The 21,824-nt window shown below is 42.4% G+C and overlaps 1 protein-coding gene across 6 annotated transcripts in view; it reads left to right on the top strand.

The window, feature by feature from the left end:
* The window catches only part of Kat2b (lysine acetyltransferase 2B), a 95,646-nt gene that overhangs the window by 61,031 nt on the left and 12,791 nt on the right, over window positions 1–21,824 (top strand). For all 6 annotated transcript variants that reach the window (XM_051204204.1, XM_051204203.1, XM_051204206.1 and 3 more), the window contains exons 7-11: window positions 5,449–5,555; window positions 8,025–8,147; window positions 13,410–13,546; window positions 18,861–19,069; window positions 20,453–20,579. In XM_051204204.1, coding sequence (XP_051060161.1) covers window positions 5,449–5,555; window positions 8,025–8,147; window positions 13,410–13,546; window positions 18,861–19,069; window positions 20,453–20,579 — 703 coding nt within the window. The remainder of the gene's footprint in view (window positions 1–5,448; window positions 5,556–8,024; window positions 8,148–13,409; window positions 13,547–18,860; window positions 19,070–20,452; window positions 20,580–21,824) is intronic.

The following is a 21,824-nucleotide window of genomic DNA, read 5'->3' as shown; positions in this document are numbered from 1 at the left end:
CAGCAAACCTGTTCTTATTTTATTTTTGTTTGTATTTTCTGGCTGTCTTTGAATTCACTATATAGACCACACTTGCCTCAAACTCACAGATGTCTGCCTGCCCCAGCCTCCTGAGTGTGTACTGCCACTTCTGTCTTAGTGTTTCTAGTGCTGTGAAGAGACACATGACCATAGCAACTCATAAAGGAAAACATTTCATTGGGTCAGGCTTACACACTGTGAAGCATGTGAGAGGCAAGGCAGCATGCAGGCAGACATGGTGCTGGAGAAGGAGCTCAGAGTTCTACATCTTGATCAGTAAGCAACAGGAAGCAACTTTGTAACTTGAGCATAGTAGATCTCAAAACCTGTCCCCCACAATGACACACTTCTGAGTCCATTTTCTTTCAAATCACCACAACATCTGACTATCTCTTGTTAAAGTAACAAATTTGTTTTTTGACAATTATATATAAGCATATAATGTATTGCATAGCCCCTCTTCCATACTAACTTCTTTTCCACATTCACATCTTCTTGTTTAGTAGTACCCTGTTGTGTTCTGCCAAGACTGTCTGTGGTCATGGGATTGAAACTATCCATTGTATTCTGTGGGTTTACCAGTGGGCACATAACTGAAGACAGTGTGTCTCCATCCCAGAGTCTCTCAGTACTGATAGTTTATCAGTGAGGTGTGTCTAATTCTGTGACTGACTTTTGAGAGGGCTAGTCTTGTGCAGGCCCAAGCCCTTATTTTGCTCTACGTATTTCAGCTACAAGGATGCTAAAGATGGATGAGGGGGAGCATTCTGTCCATTCAGGGTGTACAGAAGAACCCATTGGCCAGTCCTCCCTGAGTCCTGGTGAAGTTCCAGTCTCTTCACTCCTGGCTTTCACCCTTTCAAAAGCAGCCTGCCAGAGATGGGCTGGAAGCTTCCTTCTGTTCAGCTTTGTACCACTGAGCCATTGCTTATTGAATGCATACTCTCTGTGACTCTTGGCTCTTGCTTTGGTGGATACATACTTTTTCAGAAAATATAGCAAAAAGGAGTTCAAGTGCTATATTCTGATTTTGGGACCATAAGGATTTTGTTTCCCTATTCAATGCTTGGGGCTAAACCTAGGTTCTCACACATTAGGCATGTAGTCTGCCAGTGAGCTACATCCCCATGAGTTTAAGCTAAGGCTGAAAGTAAGTGAGGTTACAGCTCACAGTTTATTGAGCAAAGACAGCAAGGTGTGAATGGGATGGTTGCGTTTTTTTTGGGGGGGGGTGGATGAAAATTTTTAAAAAAAATCTTCCTAGTTTGGTACATAGTGGAGAAGAGTAAAGATTCAAAAACTACAGGGAGTGACCCAGCATTTCTTCACTGTCCCACCAGGGGTGACCCAGCATTTCTTCCCTGTTCCACTGGAAACTATCCATTTGGAACATAGTGAGAGAGGCAGTTTTGTATTTTTTGATCAAAGATTATTGAATTTATGCTTTTGGAAAAACTAATATTTGGATTTATTTGATTTTTAATTATGTGTATGTGCCTTTGTGTGGTTTGTATATATAAGCACTGATGGCTGAGAAGGTCAGAGGTGCTTAGTTTTGCTGGAACTGGAGTTGCAGGCAGTTGTGAACACACTGAATGTGTGTTCTGGTAATTGAACGTGAGTCCTCTTTTTTACAAAAAATATTTATTATGAATACAGTGTTCTGCATGTTGCCTGCATGCCTGAAGAGAGCACCAGATCTCATTATAGATGGCAGTGAGCCACTATGTGGTTGCTGGGAACTGAACTCAGGTCCTTTGCAAGAGGAGCCAGTACTAGTGCTCTTAATCTCTGAGCCATCTCTCTGCCCCATGGGTCCTCTTCACAAGAGCAGTATCTTAACTACTGAGCCATATCTTCAACCACAGAAAAACTGAGTTTTATTATCAAGATATTGTTATTGAATTACCCAATTTGTATTTCAGGAAAGACGTTAGCAGTTCTTGTTTTGAGACAAGAACTCATTCTGTAATCTAGGCTAGCTTTGAATTTATAGTTTTATTCTGCCTAAGCCTTCTTAGTGCTGGAATTACAGGTATGCATCACCAAATCTGGCTCTAGACATACTTTCTTAATTTTTAATTATAAGGTAGGTCCCGGGTTGGGGGCTAAGGGTCAGCTAAATTGAAATATGTATCAAAAGTCTATGTCTGAAGCTAATTTAAAAAGTAAAAGTAAAGTAGCAAAAACAAAACAAAACAAAAAATTAAAACAAAAAGATCCAAGGACTGGAAGTGCCCCTCAGTGACAGAGTTTTTGTCTATCAGGGGTTTTTATTCCCAGCATTGCATATGCTTGCATGCTCAAATGTAAGCACACACACACACACACACACACACACACAAACACACACACACACACATTCCCAGCATTACATATGCTTGCATGCTCAAATGTAAGCACACACAAACACATACACAGGTGCACACGTGCACACGTGTGGGAGTGCACATGACTGTGCTCATGTACACACACTCATGAATGTGCTCACACACAAACACATGCACACATACAGAGAGAACAACAATAGAGATTGCTTTCTGATTGAGATTATGGGACTCTACATAACTGCTCTGCATCCAAAGGCTGGCTTTGGGAATGCTGTGGATAATGTTGAAGGCCTGGAACCAAGTATACAACATCTGCATTATCGACTTTTACTAAGAAAACTCACATATGAGAAGGATTCCGGATGAAAGTATAGGTTGCATGCTGTATGGAAGGAGTGTGATTCTGATCATGCAGCCTCACAGAAGCCACTTTTCAGTCCTTTTAGCTCCTTTCCTCCATGTTAGAACCGTTTCACACTAATGTTTCTAATTTGATCCTTAAGAAACATTCTGCCTTCAGACCATAGTTATTTATCTCTGTCAAAGAATTAAGAGGGACCCTGAGCTCCATATCCATTACAGTGCTAATGGAGAGATTTTAATTACTTTGTATAGTGACATGTTTTTTTTCCCCATAGCAAAATTATATTGCTCTTTGTAGATATTTGCTAATTATAGTGTGTTGTTTCTCAAGTCACAGTTCTGCCATGCCTGTGCACTGAGCTGAGAAATCAAGGCTGCTCTCTTTCCTTTGTCTGTTACTAATGGTAGGGTAAAACTACCGCCCACTTCTTTTAAATCCCTTTCATAGTGTATGACAACATTCAAAGCTCTTGGAAGTTTATACCTACAGTTTTGACTGTGGAACCACACATGTTGTGAGTCTAAGGTGCTTTTTGAATCTGGCCGTATGTGTCAGATAGAGAGCTAGGACCTATTTTCCCAGCACACAGTGAGGACTCTGATTCTTTCCTGAATTTCATACCCTTCTTCCTATCTTTATATGTCGCCTTTTCTTTCACTGGTTGCCTTTGTTATTTCCTTTTTTTTTTTTTAAATTTATTTTTCTCATACATTATATCGTGACCACATTTTCCCCTCCCTCCACTCCTCCTAGTTTCCCCTCTCCCCCATATTATTTATTTCATGCAACAGTCTCACTGTGTAGCCCCAATTTCTTGCTGTTCTGGAACTTGATTTGTAGATCAGGCTGCCTTAAACTCAGCGATCCACCTGCCTCTGCCTCCCCAGTGCTGGGACGAAAGGCATATATCCAGCTAATATTAATTTTTGTGGTATAGGAACTGAATTTAGGACTTCTTCATGCATGCTAGCCACATCCCTAGCCTTTCCCCTGCTTTTCTTCCTTTTTTCTTGTGTCTGTGTACTCATGAATGCATGTTTGTTGCTGTTTTGTTATTTTAAATAGAGTCCCTTGCTGAATTGTCCAAACTCGTCTTGAAATGGTGATATTTCTACTTCTGCCTCCTGAGTAGCTGGAAATATAGATCAGTGCTGCTAGTCCTGGGTTCTTGTACTGGTTTTAACTTGTGCCTTCTTCATCACTCTGTATTGTTACAAAAAACCATCCTCCTCCTTTTCTTCTTCCTACACCTGCATTTACTAGTTTCTCTCTCTCTTTTCTCTATTTCTCTATTTCTATTTCTTTTTCCTGAATCGGAAGTGGTAAAAAGTAATCTGTGGTGACATTGGGGCATCTGTTGCTTTTGGTCTCCAAAACTCGAGATGTGGGTGATTTATAGTGGGTTGGGGAATAATTCACCATTGGTCTGTTTGCACCCTGCCTTTCAGTTAGTCATGGGTGCACTTTCCATGTTTCCATGGGTGTAGTGTTTTACAGTAGCTTCATGAAGCTTAGCAAGGGCATCCATCTCTCACAACACTGTCAAGTAGTAAGAGTTGTGCACAGATGTGTGCTAAGGAGATGCATAGCTCACAGTGGTGGTGAGGTGATTCAGTATGAAGTTCCAGAAGCTCCAGAAGCAATGCAGGTGCCTAATCATTACATAATAACACTGGCAGTGGTGATGCCAATGACAGCTACACAGAGAGCTGGCATCTGTCTGCTGGGGACTTCACCAAGGATGTATATGCTTAGTGCATTGTTGCTCTGTAGCCAGTGCTAGGCACAATAAAAGGGAGATGTTTGTAGAAACACTTTTCTGTATTTGAATATGCAGGAATGCTCATCTGAAATCATCACTTGAGTCATCAGTTTAATAAATTTTAGGCTGAAATAGAAACCCTGTTCTAGGATAGCTACTATGAGAGACTGAGGCTTTTGTTTTCTGGTAATAAATTAAAGGTTTATTTTTTATTTATTTAAAAAGTTTTAAATTTTATTTGTGTAGGTGTTTTGTCTGAATGTATATCTGTGCACCTAGTGTATGCATGGTGCTCGTGGAGGCCAGAAGAGGGCATCAGATCCACTAGAACTGAAGTTACAGATGTTTGAGCCACCATGTGGGTGCGGGGAATTGAACCTGGGTCTTCTTGAAGAATTGTGAAGGTCTTGACCACTCAGTCATTTTGCCTGCTCCTGTTTTTAATTAAAAATATTGTTATTAATTCTGAGAATTTCATGCACTTTGATCACATTCATCTCTACTAACTCCTCCTAGGTCCACCCTCACCTCTCTACTCCCCTTTGTGTCATCTTTTATTTCAAAATGACCCATCAAGTTCAATTTGTGCTGTTCCTATACCTATCACTGTGGGCCCATCCACTGTGGCATGTTTGACTTACCAAGAGACACACCCTTAAAACTGACTTTCCCTTCCCCAGGAACCTGTCAACAACTCCTCAGCTGGGGTGGGGATTTCTAAGACCTGCCCTCTTTCTATCCTGGAATATTGACTAGCTTGTTCTTATGCAAGTCTTGGGCAGCCAGCCATGGATGCTGTGAGTTACTGAGTGCAGTGGTATTGTCATGTCCAGAGAGGACAGTGTATTGCTCTAGTCCTTCCTGATATCTTGCTCTTACAATCTTTTTGTTCCCTCTTCAAAGATGGTCTTGGAACCTTGGAAAACTTATAATTTTTAGAAGCTTACTCTTGTTTTTATTTTTGTGCCTAGGTTTCTGTCCATGTTGGAAGAAGAAGTATATAGTCAAAACTCTCCTATCTGGGATCAAGATTTTCTTTCAGCTTCTTCTAGAACCAGCCCACTAGGAATCCAGACAGGTACATTTCCTTTTACATAAATTGTAAAGCAACCAGGAACATCAAGGAAGAGTGTTAGTTGTAGTTCACTTTGCATTTATTAGGGTTTCTCATAAGGAAATGGGTGACGAGCCAGTAAGTCTTCTATCTACATTACTATAATGACGAACAAGTCAGTTCTAACTCACATTATGTAAATGTGTCTATGTTGAGGAGCAGTGCAAACACAAACCAAACAGTTAAAGTCTCGTTAAGTCTTAGTTTGCATAGTGCAATTAGTGGAAGATCAATTTCTAGGAAGCACAGCTCTGTCATTAAATGCAGGCTTCTTTGAAGATGCTTCTATTAGCAATTGTATTCATCTTATTTTCTGTGGCTATAAGAAAATCCTCTGACAAAAAGCAATCTAGGGGATAAAGGGTTTATTTTAGATTGTAATTCTACAGGAATAGTCTATCATGACCAGGAAGCCACGTAGCAGGCTGGAGAAGGCATGGTGTCAGATATAGGAAGCTGACTGATCACATTTCATCACACCGGAAGTCAAGAGAGCAAAAACAGGGGTCAGGCCATAAAATCCCAAAGTCTCCCTTCAGTGAATGTATCTCCTCAATCAAGGGTCTACTTCATAATGATTCAGTGACCTCCCAAAACAGCACTTTTAGCTAGGGACCAGTTGTTCAACTCCATGAGCCTATGGGGGCCATTTCACATTGAAACCACAATAGTAGTCACTGGCAAGCTTCACCCAGGAATCAAGTCTCAATGTGGTGTTTTCAACTGTGATATCTGGTTTATGAAAAATGGTGGAATGGTGGGGGAAAGATGGTGATACTGGTTTCAGTATGTAAAGTAGTTTTCAACTGGGGCAGGTTGTTCTTCCTATTGTCTTTACAAGTCCATCTTTATACATGCACATGTACAGTTGGGGTAACCATTGCTGCTTAGTTCTTTGGTGAAAGATCTCTGGGACATATATCTCTGTATGACTTTTGCCTAATTAAACTTCTCCCCTTCTGTTTCACTTCTGGCCAAGTTACCTGCCATAGCACCAGATAGACAGCAGAGGTTGTCTCTGTGGCTAAGGTTGTACCCTTAAGCTAGATTATATACTTTAGTGTTACATGAAGCAGTCAGATGTGAGCTGCCCTTTCCTGTTCTGCTCGAATTACAATGTGTTTTTTGCTGGGATAGTAGCGTGTAATCACCTACATTGCCATTTCTGCACACAATAAATTGCTGTCGTAATACTGACTCTGAAGTTCTGTCAGCTACTCCAGTGTCTTCAGGGTACCTAGAGCTTCTTCTTTTCACATTGCTTCTTGATACTTTGTGATCCAGAAGCCCATGTGCCAGCTTTGCTCTTTAGCACATTTTGAGTTACCTTTTAGAGGTGTAGAAGGCAGAAACTTTCCACGTTGCCCAGACTGGCCTTAAACTCTTGGGCTGAAGCAGCATTCTGTCAAGTATCTGGGACTGCAGGTGCTGCTATTGTACCTCCTTTTTATTGTAATTCAGTTGCCTACAGGTAGAAGTGTCAGGGGTTGGTGGCTTATTGTCACCTGGCTTGCTTATTTCATCCCCTGACTTGGCTGCTGCTAACATCTGCAGAATGAGTAACTGCTGCCCAAGAAACCTCAGTGAATGACCTCCTTGGGTACCTGTGCTACAGTGTTATTGAGAGTGTTTAGCTACAAATCAGTGGCACACCCAGCAAAGCAACATACTACAATGTGTGATGGAAACCACTAGCACAGTTTATCTGGAAATATTTTTTTGGTTATGAGCCTAGCCTTTAATGGCTGAGCCATCTTTCCAGCTTGTTTATCTGGAAATAAAAGTCAGATGTGCAGAGCAATTACAAGCTTAAAACAAGGCATTCCAGCCTTAGGATAGGACACACAATAAATAAGAATTGCTCTCCTCCCATTCACTTTCCATGTGTGTGTGCCCTCTATCTCAACACACACACACACACACACACACACACACACACACACACACACACACGCCCCCACTGTATCCATTTTTCCGTTGCTATGATGTAACACCATGACCAAAAACAAACTTATAGAGGGAAGAGTTTATTTTGCTTATGGTTCTAGAGGGCAAGAGCCTATCATTGCTGAGAAAGTATGGAAGCTGGTGGCAGGAGCAGGGAGCTGGCCAATTACATTTTATTCTCATGGGAAGCAGAGAAGGCAGGACGGGAGTGGAATGAGGCTGGAAACTTCCAAAGCCTGCCTTCATTGAAGTAGTTTTTTCAGCAAAACTGCACCTAAGTATTAAATAACCTCCCCAAATAGCACCACGAGCCTTGGGTGAGTTATAATCCATTACTCTAGTATCTCGATTCTCTGTGGTTTTACTTTAGCATGGCTTTTATGGTGCTGGGAAGTCATAGGAGGGCCTCATGGTCTCACATGGACAGGGCTTCTTGTTGTCTAAGAAAGAATCAACTAATACCTTCCTTTCCTTCTCTTGGAACAGTGATCAGTCCTCCTGCTACTGGGACAGGATCTTTCAGTTCAAACTCTTTTTCCCATGAGAAGATCAATGGAGGGAGAATAAGTCCTGGCTGCAGAGGCTTTTCTGGGCTTGAAGCAAACCCAGGTAAGCTGTGGAGGGAATAAGAGTGCTGCAGCTTACACTGGGAACTCAGCATCACCTGGACCCCAGAGCTAGGTTCAGACCCACAAAGTTATGTTTCCTCATGACTTTAATGGCTGGATGTTACTTTGCATTAGACTTTGAGGGTGTATTGCTCTGAAAATAAACAAACCCATAGTGCCAGAACCATAATTATAGAAAACTTGCCCTCAGGAGGCAGAGGCAGGTGGATCTTTCCGAGTTTGAGGCCAGCCTCATCTATGGAGTGAGTTCCAGGACAGCTAAGGCTACACAGAGAAACCTTGTTTCAAAAAACTAAAAAACCAATAAGCAAATAAAAAACTTGTTATTACGGCACCCTTGTGGTATGTCCTTTGGCAGCCTTCAGACTTCAACTAGTTTCAGTCAGTTTTGGTTAGACTGACCCACAACTCTGTGGTCTTCATTCTGGGTGTGACTTGGCCAAAGCACTGAGGGGGGAACAGCTGTCCTCCATGTGTGTTATCTTCCTTCTCTGGGGATATTGTACTTCATATAATATATTCTTGTGACAGAGGCATCACCACAGGTCAGTCTGAGATATACAGTGTTGTCTACAGGCAGCACCATTTGTTGCTGCCCAGCCCACAATCATTACAGTACACTAAATAAATCTGTTTTCTTTCTGAGAAGAAGGAAATATTCAGTGTCTTGAGGTGGAGATGCTGCCTCATTCTGTTATCAACAACAAATCAGATGGATGCACTTGGAATCACATCTGGGGAGAAATAAAGAAATGCCATTAGCAACTCCTTCGAAGTTCATATGAAAATCATGTACTATGATGACTTGTTGGTCAGATATCTAAAGATAGCCCTCATTCATCTCCAAAACCAACTTTCATAGAGATGGTACAATTGGAACCATGCAGTGGATCAGACACAGTGTTATGTAGACTTTTCTGTATGTACTTGAAAGTATAGTGCTTTTTGAAGCTGAGGAGTGTGTTAAATTGTGGTCACTGCGTTTCATAGTGAAGGAACAAAGTACATTTAGACATTAAAAAAATTACTCCTCCACTTTCTCCTCTCACCCCCTTAAAACAGGTAGTTCTGTGTATCCTTTTTGTCCTAGAACTTGCTGTGAATACCAGGCTGGACCCAAACTCACAGAGATATGCCTGTCTTTGTAGTGTTAAGATTAAGGGCATGCATCACTGTGCCTGACTTTAAATTGCTATTCTTATTTTTCTTTTAGTTATTGGACTGGGGATTTAGCTCAATGGTAGAGTGCCTGCTTGGCACAAAGCCTTGGGTTCTAGCAACAACAACACCAACACACACACCAGCTATGAAAAAAATAAATGCAGGTTATAATAGTTAAAAAAAAAAAAAAAAAAAAAAAAAGGCCAGGAAAACCAAGCATGAGAATAGAAAGGAGAAAAGGTCACAACAAACTGTGTGTGGTAGTACATGCTATAATCCTAGCACTGGGGAGGCTGAGGCAGGAGGATTAGGATTTCAGGATTAATTTAGGTTACATAGCAAGTCAACCTCCAGCAGGGTCACATGAGAAAGGTTTACATGCCTTAAAAGAAAGAAAAAGCTTCTGTGTTCCACATTCTCAGTAGGAACATTGGAGAAACTTCTCTGTGCCTTTGCATGTCTTTCCCAACCAGAGGCCTTGCTAACCTTGTGAAGTATAATTTTTTTTAAGGTATAATAATCCATTTTAAAATGATTTATTTAACTTTTTATTATTTTTCCTGTGTATATGTGTAGGGTATACATGTGAGTGTTTGTAGTGCATATGTGCATGGATCATCAAGGCTTATGATAAGAGTCTCCCTTGCCAGGTGGTTGTGGTGGCAAAGGCAGGTAAATCTCTGAGTTCCAGGCCATCCAGGTCTACAGAGGGAGTTCCAGGGCAGCCAGGGTTACACAGAAACCCTGTCTTGGAAAACAAACAAAACAAAAACATTCTTCCTCCATCACTGTCCACTTTTTCCCTTGAGGCAGGGTCTCTCAGCTGAACCCAAAGCCCACAGATGGTTAGTCTACCTAGGCAGCTTGCTGTGGAGACATTGGGCTCCTCCTTGCAAGAGCTAGAATTAAGTTTGTCATCCTTGCCTACCTGCCTTTTATGGGTTCTGATGATCTGAATTTTGATGCACACATTTGCAAGGCAGGTTCTTTTTTTTATATATTAATTTTTTAAATTTTTATTTTACATATCGATCCCAGTTCCCTCTCCCTCCCTCCCTCCTTCCCTCTTTCTCTCTCTTTCACCCTCTCATGCCCTCCCACCGCCCACCCCCACCCCCCACTCTACATGTAGAGTGCTGCCCTCCAGGAGGGGTCATCTATATCTGTCAAGTCATTTGGAGTAGGTACTAGGCCTTCTCTCCTGTCTCTAGGTTAAGGGAATATCTCTCCATGGGGGATATGCCCCCAAAGTCCTTTTGTGCACCAGGAATACATCCTGGTTCCACTGTCTTAGGTCCCTTAGACTGCTCAGGCCTTCTAGCTGAGACCCATGTTCAAGGGGGTCTGAGTCGGTCCCATGCTGGATTCCCAGCTATCAGTCTGGGGGCTCATTAGCTCCTCCTTGTTCAGGTCAGCTGTCTCTATGTGTTTCTGCAGCCTGGTCTTGTCCTCCCTCTCTGCAACTGGATTCCAATTCGGCTCAGTGTTCAGCTATGGGTGTCTGCTTCTGTTTCTATTAGCTACTAGATGAGGGCTCTATAATGGTGAATAAGTTATTCGTTGATCTCATTATCAGGGAAGGGCATTTATGGTAGCCTTTTTACTGTTGCTCAAATTGTTAGTTGGGGTCAGTCTTGTAGGTCTCTGAACATTTCTCTAGATTCAGTTTTCTCTTCAAACCTATAATGGCTCCCTCTTTTATGTCCTCTCTCTCTCATTCTCTCTCTCTCTTTGTCTGTCTGTCTCTCTCCTCTTTTCTATAGTTCCACGTGCTTTCCTCTCCTCCCCTTCTCTTTCTCCTAGTTCCCTCTCCACTCACTGCTCTTCCCCCCCCCATGTACTCTGGAGCTTTTGTCCCTTTCCCCTTCTTTGAGGGACCTTATATGAATCTCTTCGAATCCTCCTTGTATCCTAGTTTCTATGGCGGTGCGAATTATAGGCTGGTGATTCTTTGGTCTATGTTTAAAATCCATATATAAACGAGTACATACCATGTTCCTCTTTTTGTGACTCGGTTACCTCATTCAGGATGGTTTGAAGTTCCATCCACTTTCCTGCAAATTTCAAGATTCCATTGTTTTTTTCCGCAGAGTAGTATTGCATTGTGTAAATGTGCCACATCTTCTTTATCCATTCTTCAGTTGAGGGGCACCAAGGTTGCTTCCAGGTTCTTGGTATTACAAAGAATGCTGCTATGAACATAGTTGAACAGCAGTCCTTGTTGCAAGGATGTGGATCATTTGGGTATATGCCTAAGAGGGGGATTGCCGGGTCCTGTGGTAGACTGATTCCCATTTTCCTGAGGAACCGCCATATTGATCTCCAAAATGGCTGTACTAATTTGCACTCCCACCAGCAGTGGAGGAGTGTTCCCCTTTCTCCACATCCTCTCCAGCATAAGTTGTCATTGGTGTTTCTAATTTGAGCCATTCTGGCAGGAATAAAATGGTATCTCAAAGTTGTTTTGATTTGCATTTCCCTGATAGCTAAGGATGTTGAGATGTCTTTTAGCCTTTTTGATTTCCTCTATTGAGAGTTCAGTATTCAGTTCTGTACCCCATTTTTTAATAGGGGTATTTGGTGTTTTGTTGACTAGTTTCTTGAGTTCTTTGTATATTTTGGAGATCAGCCCTTTGTCAGATGTAGGGTTGCTGAAGATTGTTTCCCAGTATGTCGGCTGTCCTTTGGTCTTGCCAACTGTGTCCTTTGCCTGAGAGAAGCTTCTAAGTTTGAGGAAGTCCCGTTTATTGTCAATCTCAATGTCTGTGGTACTGGAGTTATGTTCAGGAAGCGGTCTCCTGTACCAATTTGTTCAAGGGTACCTCCCACTTTCTCTTCTAAGAGATTCAGTGTGGCTGGATTTATGTTGAGGTGTTTGATCCATTTGGACTTGAGTTTTGTGCATGGTGATAGACATGGGTCTATCTGTAGTCTTCTACACACCATCATCCAGTTGTGACAAGGCAGGTTCTTTTACCTTAGTCATTTCCCCAGATATTGTGTTTATTAAAAATAAAACAATTTACTAATATTTTCCAAATATATATGAAGATACTTTGATAAAATACACATGCATGCATGTGTACACCTATTGTGTGGTGTTTAAATGGAGATAAGTAGGATTATAAGGAGAAATAATCAGACCAAACTATTACAGTATGTGGCATGAGGGAGACCTTGGTAGATCCCTTGGCGGGTGAGAGACAAATATATCATATAGGCAGAACTTACCTGGGAAGTTTACTGGGGAAGGGGAGAGAGTAGGAGAAGATATGGTAAAGAGAGAAGAAAGAAGAGAGGAAGAGAGAAAGCTGGTGGCAGCCATTGAAAGACCCTCAGAGCGAGGACCTTCACGCTCTGACTCAGGAAAGGCAACACCCCAAATCACTCACGAGAAGCGGTCTTGATGCATGAGGACATTTTTATTCCAAGTGCACAGTCATATGCCACGCAGGGGTAGAGTACTGAGGACCCCAGATGCAGAACGGAGACAGCTTTTATAGGGTTTACAACAAAGCCTACACATTGCAAACCAATAATCCCGTAGCATCAAGAGGCCATGCTGTGCAGGCCAATCAATTTAAGCCATTCTATAGTTTCTAGACCAATCATTTTAAATCATCCAAGTCCGCGTTTTATAGATCAATCAGTTTTCTATTGCCCCAGAGGTTTGCATTTGTGCGGGCTCCTGGGTGGGGTGACAGATGGCAGTTAGGACTGGGGCAGGGGTTTCACAAGCAGTTTACCGAAGTCAGATAAGTGGTTAGTCAGCTCATTTCCTGTTATCTTACTAGGCCAGGATCACGTACTCAAGGGCTGTTAGGCTGTATTTTCCATCCTTTCACCATCAGTGCTATTACAACAGGCATACACCTGTTATCTATCCCAGCATTCAGGAGGTAGAAGCAGGACTCCCACAATTTTGAAGCTCACCTGAGCTATAAATAGTGAGTATTAGACCAGACAGGGATACATGATAAGAGCCTGCCTCACCCCCACATCCTCTTCCCGAAATAAGTTAGATTCATCAAAATGTATTTTCCATTTCAAACCATCTGTTTTTACTTTTTGAACATCACAGGAGAAAAGAGGAAAATGAACAATCCTCATGCTCCAGAGGAAGCCAAGAGATCCCGAGTGATGGGGGATATTCCTGTGGAACTGATCAATGAGGTCATGTCTACCATCACAGATCCTGCAGTGATGCTTGGACCAGAGGTCAGCAGGGGGAAACAGGCAGGCAGCTGGGAGGGCCTCCTGGCCAGCCACACCCGCTGTCAGACATGAGAGTGGGGTGCTGAGTATACACTGCTAGTTATCAGTAACTGGAGGTCATTGTAAGGAGGGCAGAATGGCAAATCAAGATATGGTCCCCCTTGAGGAATATCAATTACAAGGTCACAAACTACAGTTTCAAATAGTTGGAGCCTTTTCTTGACGAGTGTCAAACCTCCATCAGTAAGTCTGTGATGAAAATCCATGGACTTCACCTGGAGATTCAGTGGTGATCACATGCCATTTCCCTTTGTTTATTTTCTTTTGCCTCTCCTGTGGACCTTTTAAAATCATTTAAAATCACACCTAGTTCATTTTCCTGAATTCCTGAATGCAATTCTTTTGCATAATCACATGAGTTAGGACTCAGTAAATTTAGCTTTGTTACAAGGTTCTTTGGTTTAGGGTTGGCCAACTATAGCATACCAGTCAAATCTACTGTTCAGCTTGTGGGCTGAAGTAAATTTTCTGACTCAGCCTCCCAGCTAGCCAGGAGTAAAGGTGGATCCCAATAGGCTAGGCTAGTAATAGCTCTTATGGACTGTTATTTGTACACTATTGCATATATCAGAAAAATTGGACAATTGTGGCTTGGACTGTATGTCTTGCAAAACAAAATGTTCATCACTTGACTTTTCACTGAAAAATTTGCTGATCCAGTAGGCTAGGCTAGTAACAGCTCTTATGGACTGTTATTTGTACACTATTGCATATATCAGAAAAATCGGACAGTTGTGGCTTGGACTGTATGTCTTGCAAAACAAAATGTTCATCACTTGACTTTTCACTGAAAAATTTGCTGACCCATGACCTAATATGCAACCTATATCCAATGACCATCTTACTAAATAACACCATTCATAACATGTATTGCTGTTGTGCTGTTGTTGGAGGCTCAGTTAGGAACCAAGCATGGAACTTAGTTTTCATTTCATCTCTTCAGTGTCCTTTTTTTGTTGTTTGTTTTTGTTTTTGGACAGGTGTCATGTAGGAGGCTCACCTTGGAGTCACTATATAGTCAGAACTATAACCCTAACCCTCAAACTAGATTCATGTGGTGCTGGGGTTCAAATCCCAGACTTCTTGCATGCTGAGTAAGCACCTTGCTGAGCCATGGTCCAGTCTCTAGTCTCCTTTAATCCCAAACTGCTCTCCAGGCTCTTCCTCTTCTCTTGCAATGTTGCCTTTGTTGTGGAGTCTTGTTGACTAGTTCTGCATAATGTCTCTGGATCTATATAATAGTTTAGATCAATTTGGGTAAAACTTTTTTTGAAAGTGATGCTGGCATCTTATTGCAAGACATCAAGGAACAGGGAGGGAAGGCTCCAGACATTTCCATGAAATGAAGACATAGCCTGAGTAGTTGTTTATATACAACTTCCGTTTTTTCCATATGTCTCTGCTCGATTAAATCAGTAAGTTTCACACTGCTTTGTTTCTGTGGTTCTTTATCAATACCAAGGATAATTCAGAGAATGGGGTGCTGCATTCTTTCCTTCTGGACTCTCAGGTCTGTGGGGACCTAAAGCTGAGCTCCTTCTGTTTAGGGTTCTCATAACTTCTCATGTCTGTTAGATGTAAAGTGGGGAGGTAGTGACCCATCTCACAATCTGGTGCTACAGTTAGTACTGTACTTGCATGCCCAGAAAGCTGCAACATTTTCAGACGTCTTTGTAAGCTGGTTGTTAAATATCTGGGTAGCTTTTAGCACAGTGATACCAGATTACCCTCAAAGCTACCCCATGTTGGACAAGACCACTTGTGCCATGGTATGAGTATGGAGTTTAGAGGCCATCTGAAGGAATTGTTTCTCTCCTGCCATCAAATGGGCCTTGGTATGTGTGATGGCTGTTCTGGGTTGTGGACTATATCTGGAATGAACCACAACCCAGAGATGCAGGGAACATCTGTGAGAGATTTTCTGCTTGGTCTGCAGTGGGTAAATACACTTCTAATTCAGACCTTGAGGTAGGAAGACACACACCTCTGTGAAAAATTTCTACACCCAGATAAGCCTCTCAGCCGATGCTGCAATCCAAATCAGACCAAATCAAAACAAATTACAAAAAGCCCACATTTAATGAATACAGTGCTCCCAGATGGCCTTAAAGCTGCCCAGAGAGGAGATGGGGATGAGAGACCAGAAAAACCACAAGTCCTTTTTCTGGGTGGCGGTTTAAATATCCTGTGGGAGTGGTCTTGAGCACCTCTGGGGGAGGGGCCATCATTTGGCAGGCTTTCTGAGATGCAGCAGAACTTGGAGGGAGAGGGGGGCTCAGGTGGAATTTCCACCATAACATCCTAGACTCTTTGGGTATATGGATGCCAGGGGCTGGAATGAAGCTTCCACCATAACATCCTAGATTCTTTGGGTACATGGGTGCCAAGGGCTGGGGTGAAGCTTTCACTGTAACACTGATCTGGATCTTTAGGCAGGAAGACAACACACCCACCTTTGATAGGGATATTGAAGTGGGCCACACCTTTCAACTAGGCAGTACCTTCTGCAGGAAGCCTATATAAGGACATGGAAGAAGGAAGGTTTTGCTCTTTGTCTGCTTATCCTCACCTTGTTAATACATCCATTCCCTCACTGGTATTGGAGCCTACTTCTTCAGGTTTCCAACACATACAGAAGACCAGCTGAGACACCCAGCCTTATGAGACTGAGCATCTACTAAATTCTTGGGCTTTTTGTTCACAGGTAGTCATTGTTGGTTTAGTTTGACTGTAGCCTGTAAGTCATTCCAATAAATTCCCTCTACACATGCATGCACGCCTGCACGCACATGAGAGAGAGAGAGAGAGAGAGAGAGAGAGAGAGAGAGAGAGAAAGAGAGAGAGAGAGAGATTGAGATTGAGATTCATAAGTTCAGTGACTCAAGAGAAACCGACTGTCAATATTCTGTTTTGCAAGGTTGAATGGAGGAGATGGTTCACTGCAGGATGAATTTTAGGTTTAGCTAAACAGCAGGGAGGGTAGTCAGCTTCTGGTGAACTGACTGACCATTGATTTGCAAAGTGCTGTTTTTACTGTTACACAGCTTACACATTAGCAAGTCAATTTCCACATACCAAAACCTTTTATCTGAAGTTCCTTGAAGGAAACAGATGCCAAAGCAGTTCTCAGTCACAAGGCTTGTGGATTTTCTAAGTCCTCCCATAACTAAGTTTTACAAAAGCTTTGAATGCTTCATGTTGTGTGAAATATTTTTACTCTTTTGCTTTTTGGGCTTTTTGAGGGGCCTACCACCCAGCTCCCAAATAAATAACACAGAGTCTTATTATTACTTGTTTTTAGCCAGCTTTTCTTAAATTATCCCACCTACCTTTGACCTTGGGCTTTTATCTTTCTCTATTCCTGTGTACCTTACTTTCACTTTTAGTCCATTTAGTCCATAGCAGGCGGGGTGTCCGGCCCCTGTTGCCCTCCTTCCCTTGTTCTCTTTCTATTTATACTCTGCCTGCCATCCTCACCTATCTTTGCTCCTGCCTCACCATTGGCCTGTAAAATAGCAGGTGTTTTAGACAGGCAAAGAATCACAGCTTCACTGAATTAAACAAATGGAGCATAAACAACAGTCACACACCTTAAAATCACATTCTACCACAGCTTCAGGAAGAACTCAGATAAGGTTCAGGAACCTCAAAGGGTATCAGTAACAAAAGGTAACATCACAAAAAGGCAGTTCAAAGTCTCCATGCTAACACTCCAGAATGCAAGCTAGAAGCAATGCTTCCAAGGATCTCCTGCCACACCTGACTAACACAGTTTGGGATATTGAACTTAGCTAGTAAGGGTGGCAACACACACCTTTACTGACTGCTGAGCCTTCTCGCTGCCCCCCCCCCCGGTTCAGAATTTTAATATTTCTCTTTATTAATGTCTTTGTGTCTGACTATAGGCCAGGTATGTGTCGCTAGAAGTGGGCATGGGGTTGAAGGCAGTTGTGAAGATCCCAATATGGGTGCTGGGAATGAAGCCTGCGTCCTCTGCAGAAGAGCAGACACTGTTAAGTGCTGAGACCTATCTCTAGCACACTCCCCCTCCTTGAAGTTTTATTGGAACATCATGCCAAGTGTTTCTTACCAGTGTTTCTATTTATTCTTTTATGCTATAACAGCAATTGAGCAGTTAAGAGAGACTATAGTATTTAAAACGTCTAGAATATTTGGTTGTTTAAGTTACATGTACATATGGGAGGGTGTCTATGTGTGAGTGCAGGTGCCAGAGACGCATGTCAGATTCTCCAGACTGGAGTTACCAGAAGTTGTGAGCTACCCAATATGCAAGCTAAGACCCACACTTGGGTCCTTTCTAAGAGCAGTACATGCTGTTAAAGCTGAGCCACTTTCCCAGCCCCCTAAAATATTGTCTTACAAATAATAATTGCAGTCATCTGTGTGTTCACATGAGTGCCTGTGCCATATTCTCTCAAATAAACATGTAACTTGCTTTTTGACTACTCTTAAGAAGCCAGCTTGCTGTAGTGTTGGAATTGCAAGTAGACCACCAGACTGTTTTGACTTCTGACTTCTGTAGGTTCTGGGGATCTGAACCCTGGTCCTCACATTGTGAGGCAAATGCCTTTAGTCACTGAACCATCTCTTCAGCTCTTCTAAAAATATTTTCTATTGGTTCTTGTTTTTAAAATTTTTCCTAACCTGAAGTTCTGGTATACATCTCATATTACTGGGGAAGCTGAGGCAGGAGGATGGTAGGTCAAGGCCAGGTTATATGACACAGCAAGACTTGTCTCCAAAAAAAAAAAAAAAGTTTGCTGATGCCTAATCCATACAATGCTATCTTTTCATAATGCTTTACCTACTTACTTTATTCATTTATTTGTGTGTGTGTGTGTGTGTGTGGTTTCCCATGCCTATGTACACATAAAGGCCAGAAGAGGGTGACTAGTATCTTTTTCTATAACTCTCAAGTTTTTTGAATCTAGGGTACAGGTGTACAGCGAATGCACCTGGCTTGTTGCATGGATTCTGGAACTCCAGTCTCCCTGATTGCACAGGATCCCTCATAATCACTGAGTGGTCTACACTTAATCCATGTTTTTAGTTTGTCTGTTCGTGTCTGTATGTGGGGGTGTTAGGGGTGGATGCACAGGTGTTCTCATGCACATGTGCTTAAGATTCTGAAATTTATACCAGCATCTTATTCAAAGAGGGAAAGCTTTCTTGTGTTCCAGTCCACTGCTTTCAGAGATGTGCTCTTTGAAATCTTTTCTTGTCTCCTGGATCCCAGACCAATTTTCTGTCAGCACATTCAGCTAGAGATGAGGCGGCGAGGCTGGAAGAGCGCAGGGGTGTCATTGAATTCCATGTGGTGGGCAATTCCCTGAACCAGAGACCAAACAAGAAGATCCTGATGTGGCTGGTGGGCCTACAGAATGTGTTTTCTCACCAGCTGCCCCGAATGCCCAAGGAGTACATTACACGGCTTGTCTTTGACCCGTAAGTTCAGCTCATTCTTAATTCTGTCTTTAATGCAAGGGAGATCTATTTAGTGACACTTAGTCCTTTGAGTCTAGCTGCTTCTTATCCTGATATGGACACATAGTCATACTGATATAATTTTCATGTCAAAAATCACTAAGATTAATTTGTCAATAAATCTTAAATGTCCTTATTATTAGACTGATTTATAATTCAAATTGCTGGGGTTTGTGGGATGGCTCAGTGGGTTCTGTTCTGGGACTCACATGGTCGAAGGAGAGAACCAACTCCCCTGAAATGTTTTCTGACTTTCACACACGAGTGGCATGCATTTGTACGCATGTGTGCATGCGTTTTCGCGCGTGGACACACACACACACAAAGGCATACACACAGAGAGACATACACACAGGGGTAGGGGGAAAGAGTGGCATTTTGGCATGCACTCGTACATACATGCTTACAAACACAAATAAACAAATGAAAGAATGAAATAAAAAATAACAAGCTGAGGACTCTTCTGTACCACATTCCTTTCAGCCATGAGAATATAGGAATACTAGGGTGTTTTACTTCACAGTCAATAGATTCTTGGTTTTACTGTATTAATTAGGTACCACTGTAGCCAAAATACCCACAGGTAAGGTTGCACCAAAGTTTTGTTGGATCTTCAGGCAAAGTACAGAGTACAGCACAACCTATTCATGCAATGTGCTCTATAAGCATTGGGAAAATTATTGGCATTTAGGATGGGTTAACGTAGACAATCCAATACTTTAAGGAAAAAAAAAAAATCAAAGTATGAGGATATAGCTCACTGGTAGAAGGCTCACCTGTCATGAAAAAGCCTTAGGTTCAGTCCACAATACTACAAAACCAAAAATGAAATCTTAAAACAAACAAACAAACAAACAAACAAAAAAACCACAACGAGGAATTAAACTTCTCCATTTGGCAATACTTTAAGCTAGTTAACCAGACAGCCTATGTGAAATGTGATTTCAGAGTGACACAGTCTGGTGGGGATTCCACACTTCCTACATGTGGATGCTATGTTCTTTGCTGTAACATTACTATCGCTGTGTGGATTCTTCAGAAATGTGTGCCACTCTTGCCGATCACTTTGAGCTCTTCCTCTGGCTCCCACGGCCAGTTCCTGAGCTGCTCTAAGCACATACTTTCAGACTCAGGCTCTTCTTAGGAAATTCTTTGTTTTGGTGAGAGCTTTGAAGTAGGCTTGCCCTGAAGAGTACAGGAAAATGGCTGTCTGGTGATCTGGTGTCTAGATGAAAGAACGTCCCCCCATTGCCCCACCAAGGCTTCTTAGTCAACAAGAAACATCTCCAAAAATGTTTTATATACCAAGAGAGATAAAGCTCAGACTTAACCTTATTCTTTCAGGAAACACAAAACCCTTGCTTTAATTAAAGATGGCCGTGTCATTGGTGGTATCTGTTTCCGGATGTTTCCATCCCAGGGATTCACAGAGATTGTTTTCTGTGCAGTTACCTCAAATGAACAAGTCAAGGTAAGAGAATCCCTGGATCTTAGCACAAAAGCAGAGGCTAGCCTTCTTGTTGAAGTTGTGGAGCATGGCAAATCCCTCTGGGCTGGGCCCAGAGATGGTTCCAGGTGAAGTTCAGGCCTTCCCTAGAAGTCTTTTGTTGCCGAATGTATTTGTGGGGACAGAGCCTCAGCTTGTGTATAATGCGGTAAATAAGGATCAGGATAAACAAATAGGCCGAATAGATGTTTATTCAGGGAGAAATAACTTACAACCTAGACAGATGAACACCAGGAAATTCAACCCGATCCTCTCCTGTCCGAGTCACGCCAGAAAGAGAGAGCGCCTTCCTGGCCCCCTCCGACCTCCTTCCTCAGGTCACCTCCGCCCATCGCTCCACCCCCCAATGGGCGTGGTCAGTGCTACAGAAGGACTATCTCACTACAATTCCCCTTTTAGTCTAAAGAAAAGATTTAGGCTCTGATCAGCACGAGAGTTTTGACCTGTTCCGTTTCCGACCTGGGCTGGTTCACCCCTCCTTAGGCAACCTGGTGGTCCCCCGCTCCCGGGAGGTCACCATATTGATGCCGAACTTAGTGCGGACACCCGATCGGCATAGCGCACTACAGCCTAGAACTCCTGGACTCAAGCGATCCTCCTGTCTCAGCCTCCCAAGTAGCCAGGCGCGGGGGACCACCAGGTTGCCTAAGGAGGGGTGAACCGGCCCAGGTCGCAAACGGAACAGGTCAAAACTCCCGTGCTGATCAGATATCCCACTTCTGACACCAGATAATGCGGTAAATAAGGATCAGGATAAACAAATAGGCCGAATAGATGTTTATTTTTGGAGAAATAACTTACAACCTAGACAGATAAACACCAGGAAATTCAACCCGATCCTCTCCTGTCCGAGTCACGCCAGAAAAAGAGAGCGCCTTCCTGGCCCCCTCCGACCTCCTTCCTCAGGTCACCTCCGCCCATCGCTCCACCCCCCAATGGGCATGGTCAGTGCTACAGAAGGACTATCTCACTACATGTGTACTCTAGTACATAGAGGCTTTGTTCAGCCTTCAGGCAGAGTACATGAACACCACACATCCTAGCATGTATCCCAAGGGTAGAGGATGGTAGATACAGGTTTGAAATTATATTTTTGTTGTTAATTTACATGTAATAGACACAGACAGATTTTATATATATATATATATATATATATATATATATATGTATATATATAGTTATCTCATACTTCAGCATGACCTTGTGTAT

Source organism: Phodopus roborovskii, unplaced genomic scaffold (genome assembly GCF_943737965.1).
Source record: "Phodopus roborovskii unplaced genomic scaffold, PHOROB, whole genome shotgun sequence".
In the NCBI taxonomy this organism is placed as follows: Eukaryota; Metazoa; Chordata; class Mammalia; order Rodentia; family Cricetidae; genus Phodopus; species Phodopus roborovskii.
This window is presented reverse-complemented; position numbering and strand designations above follow the sequence as displayed.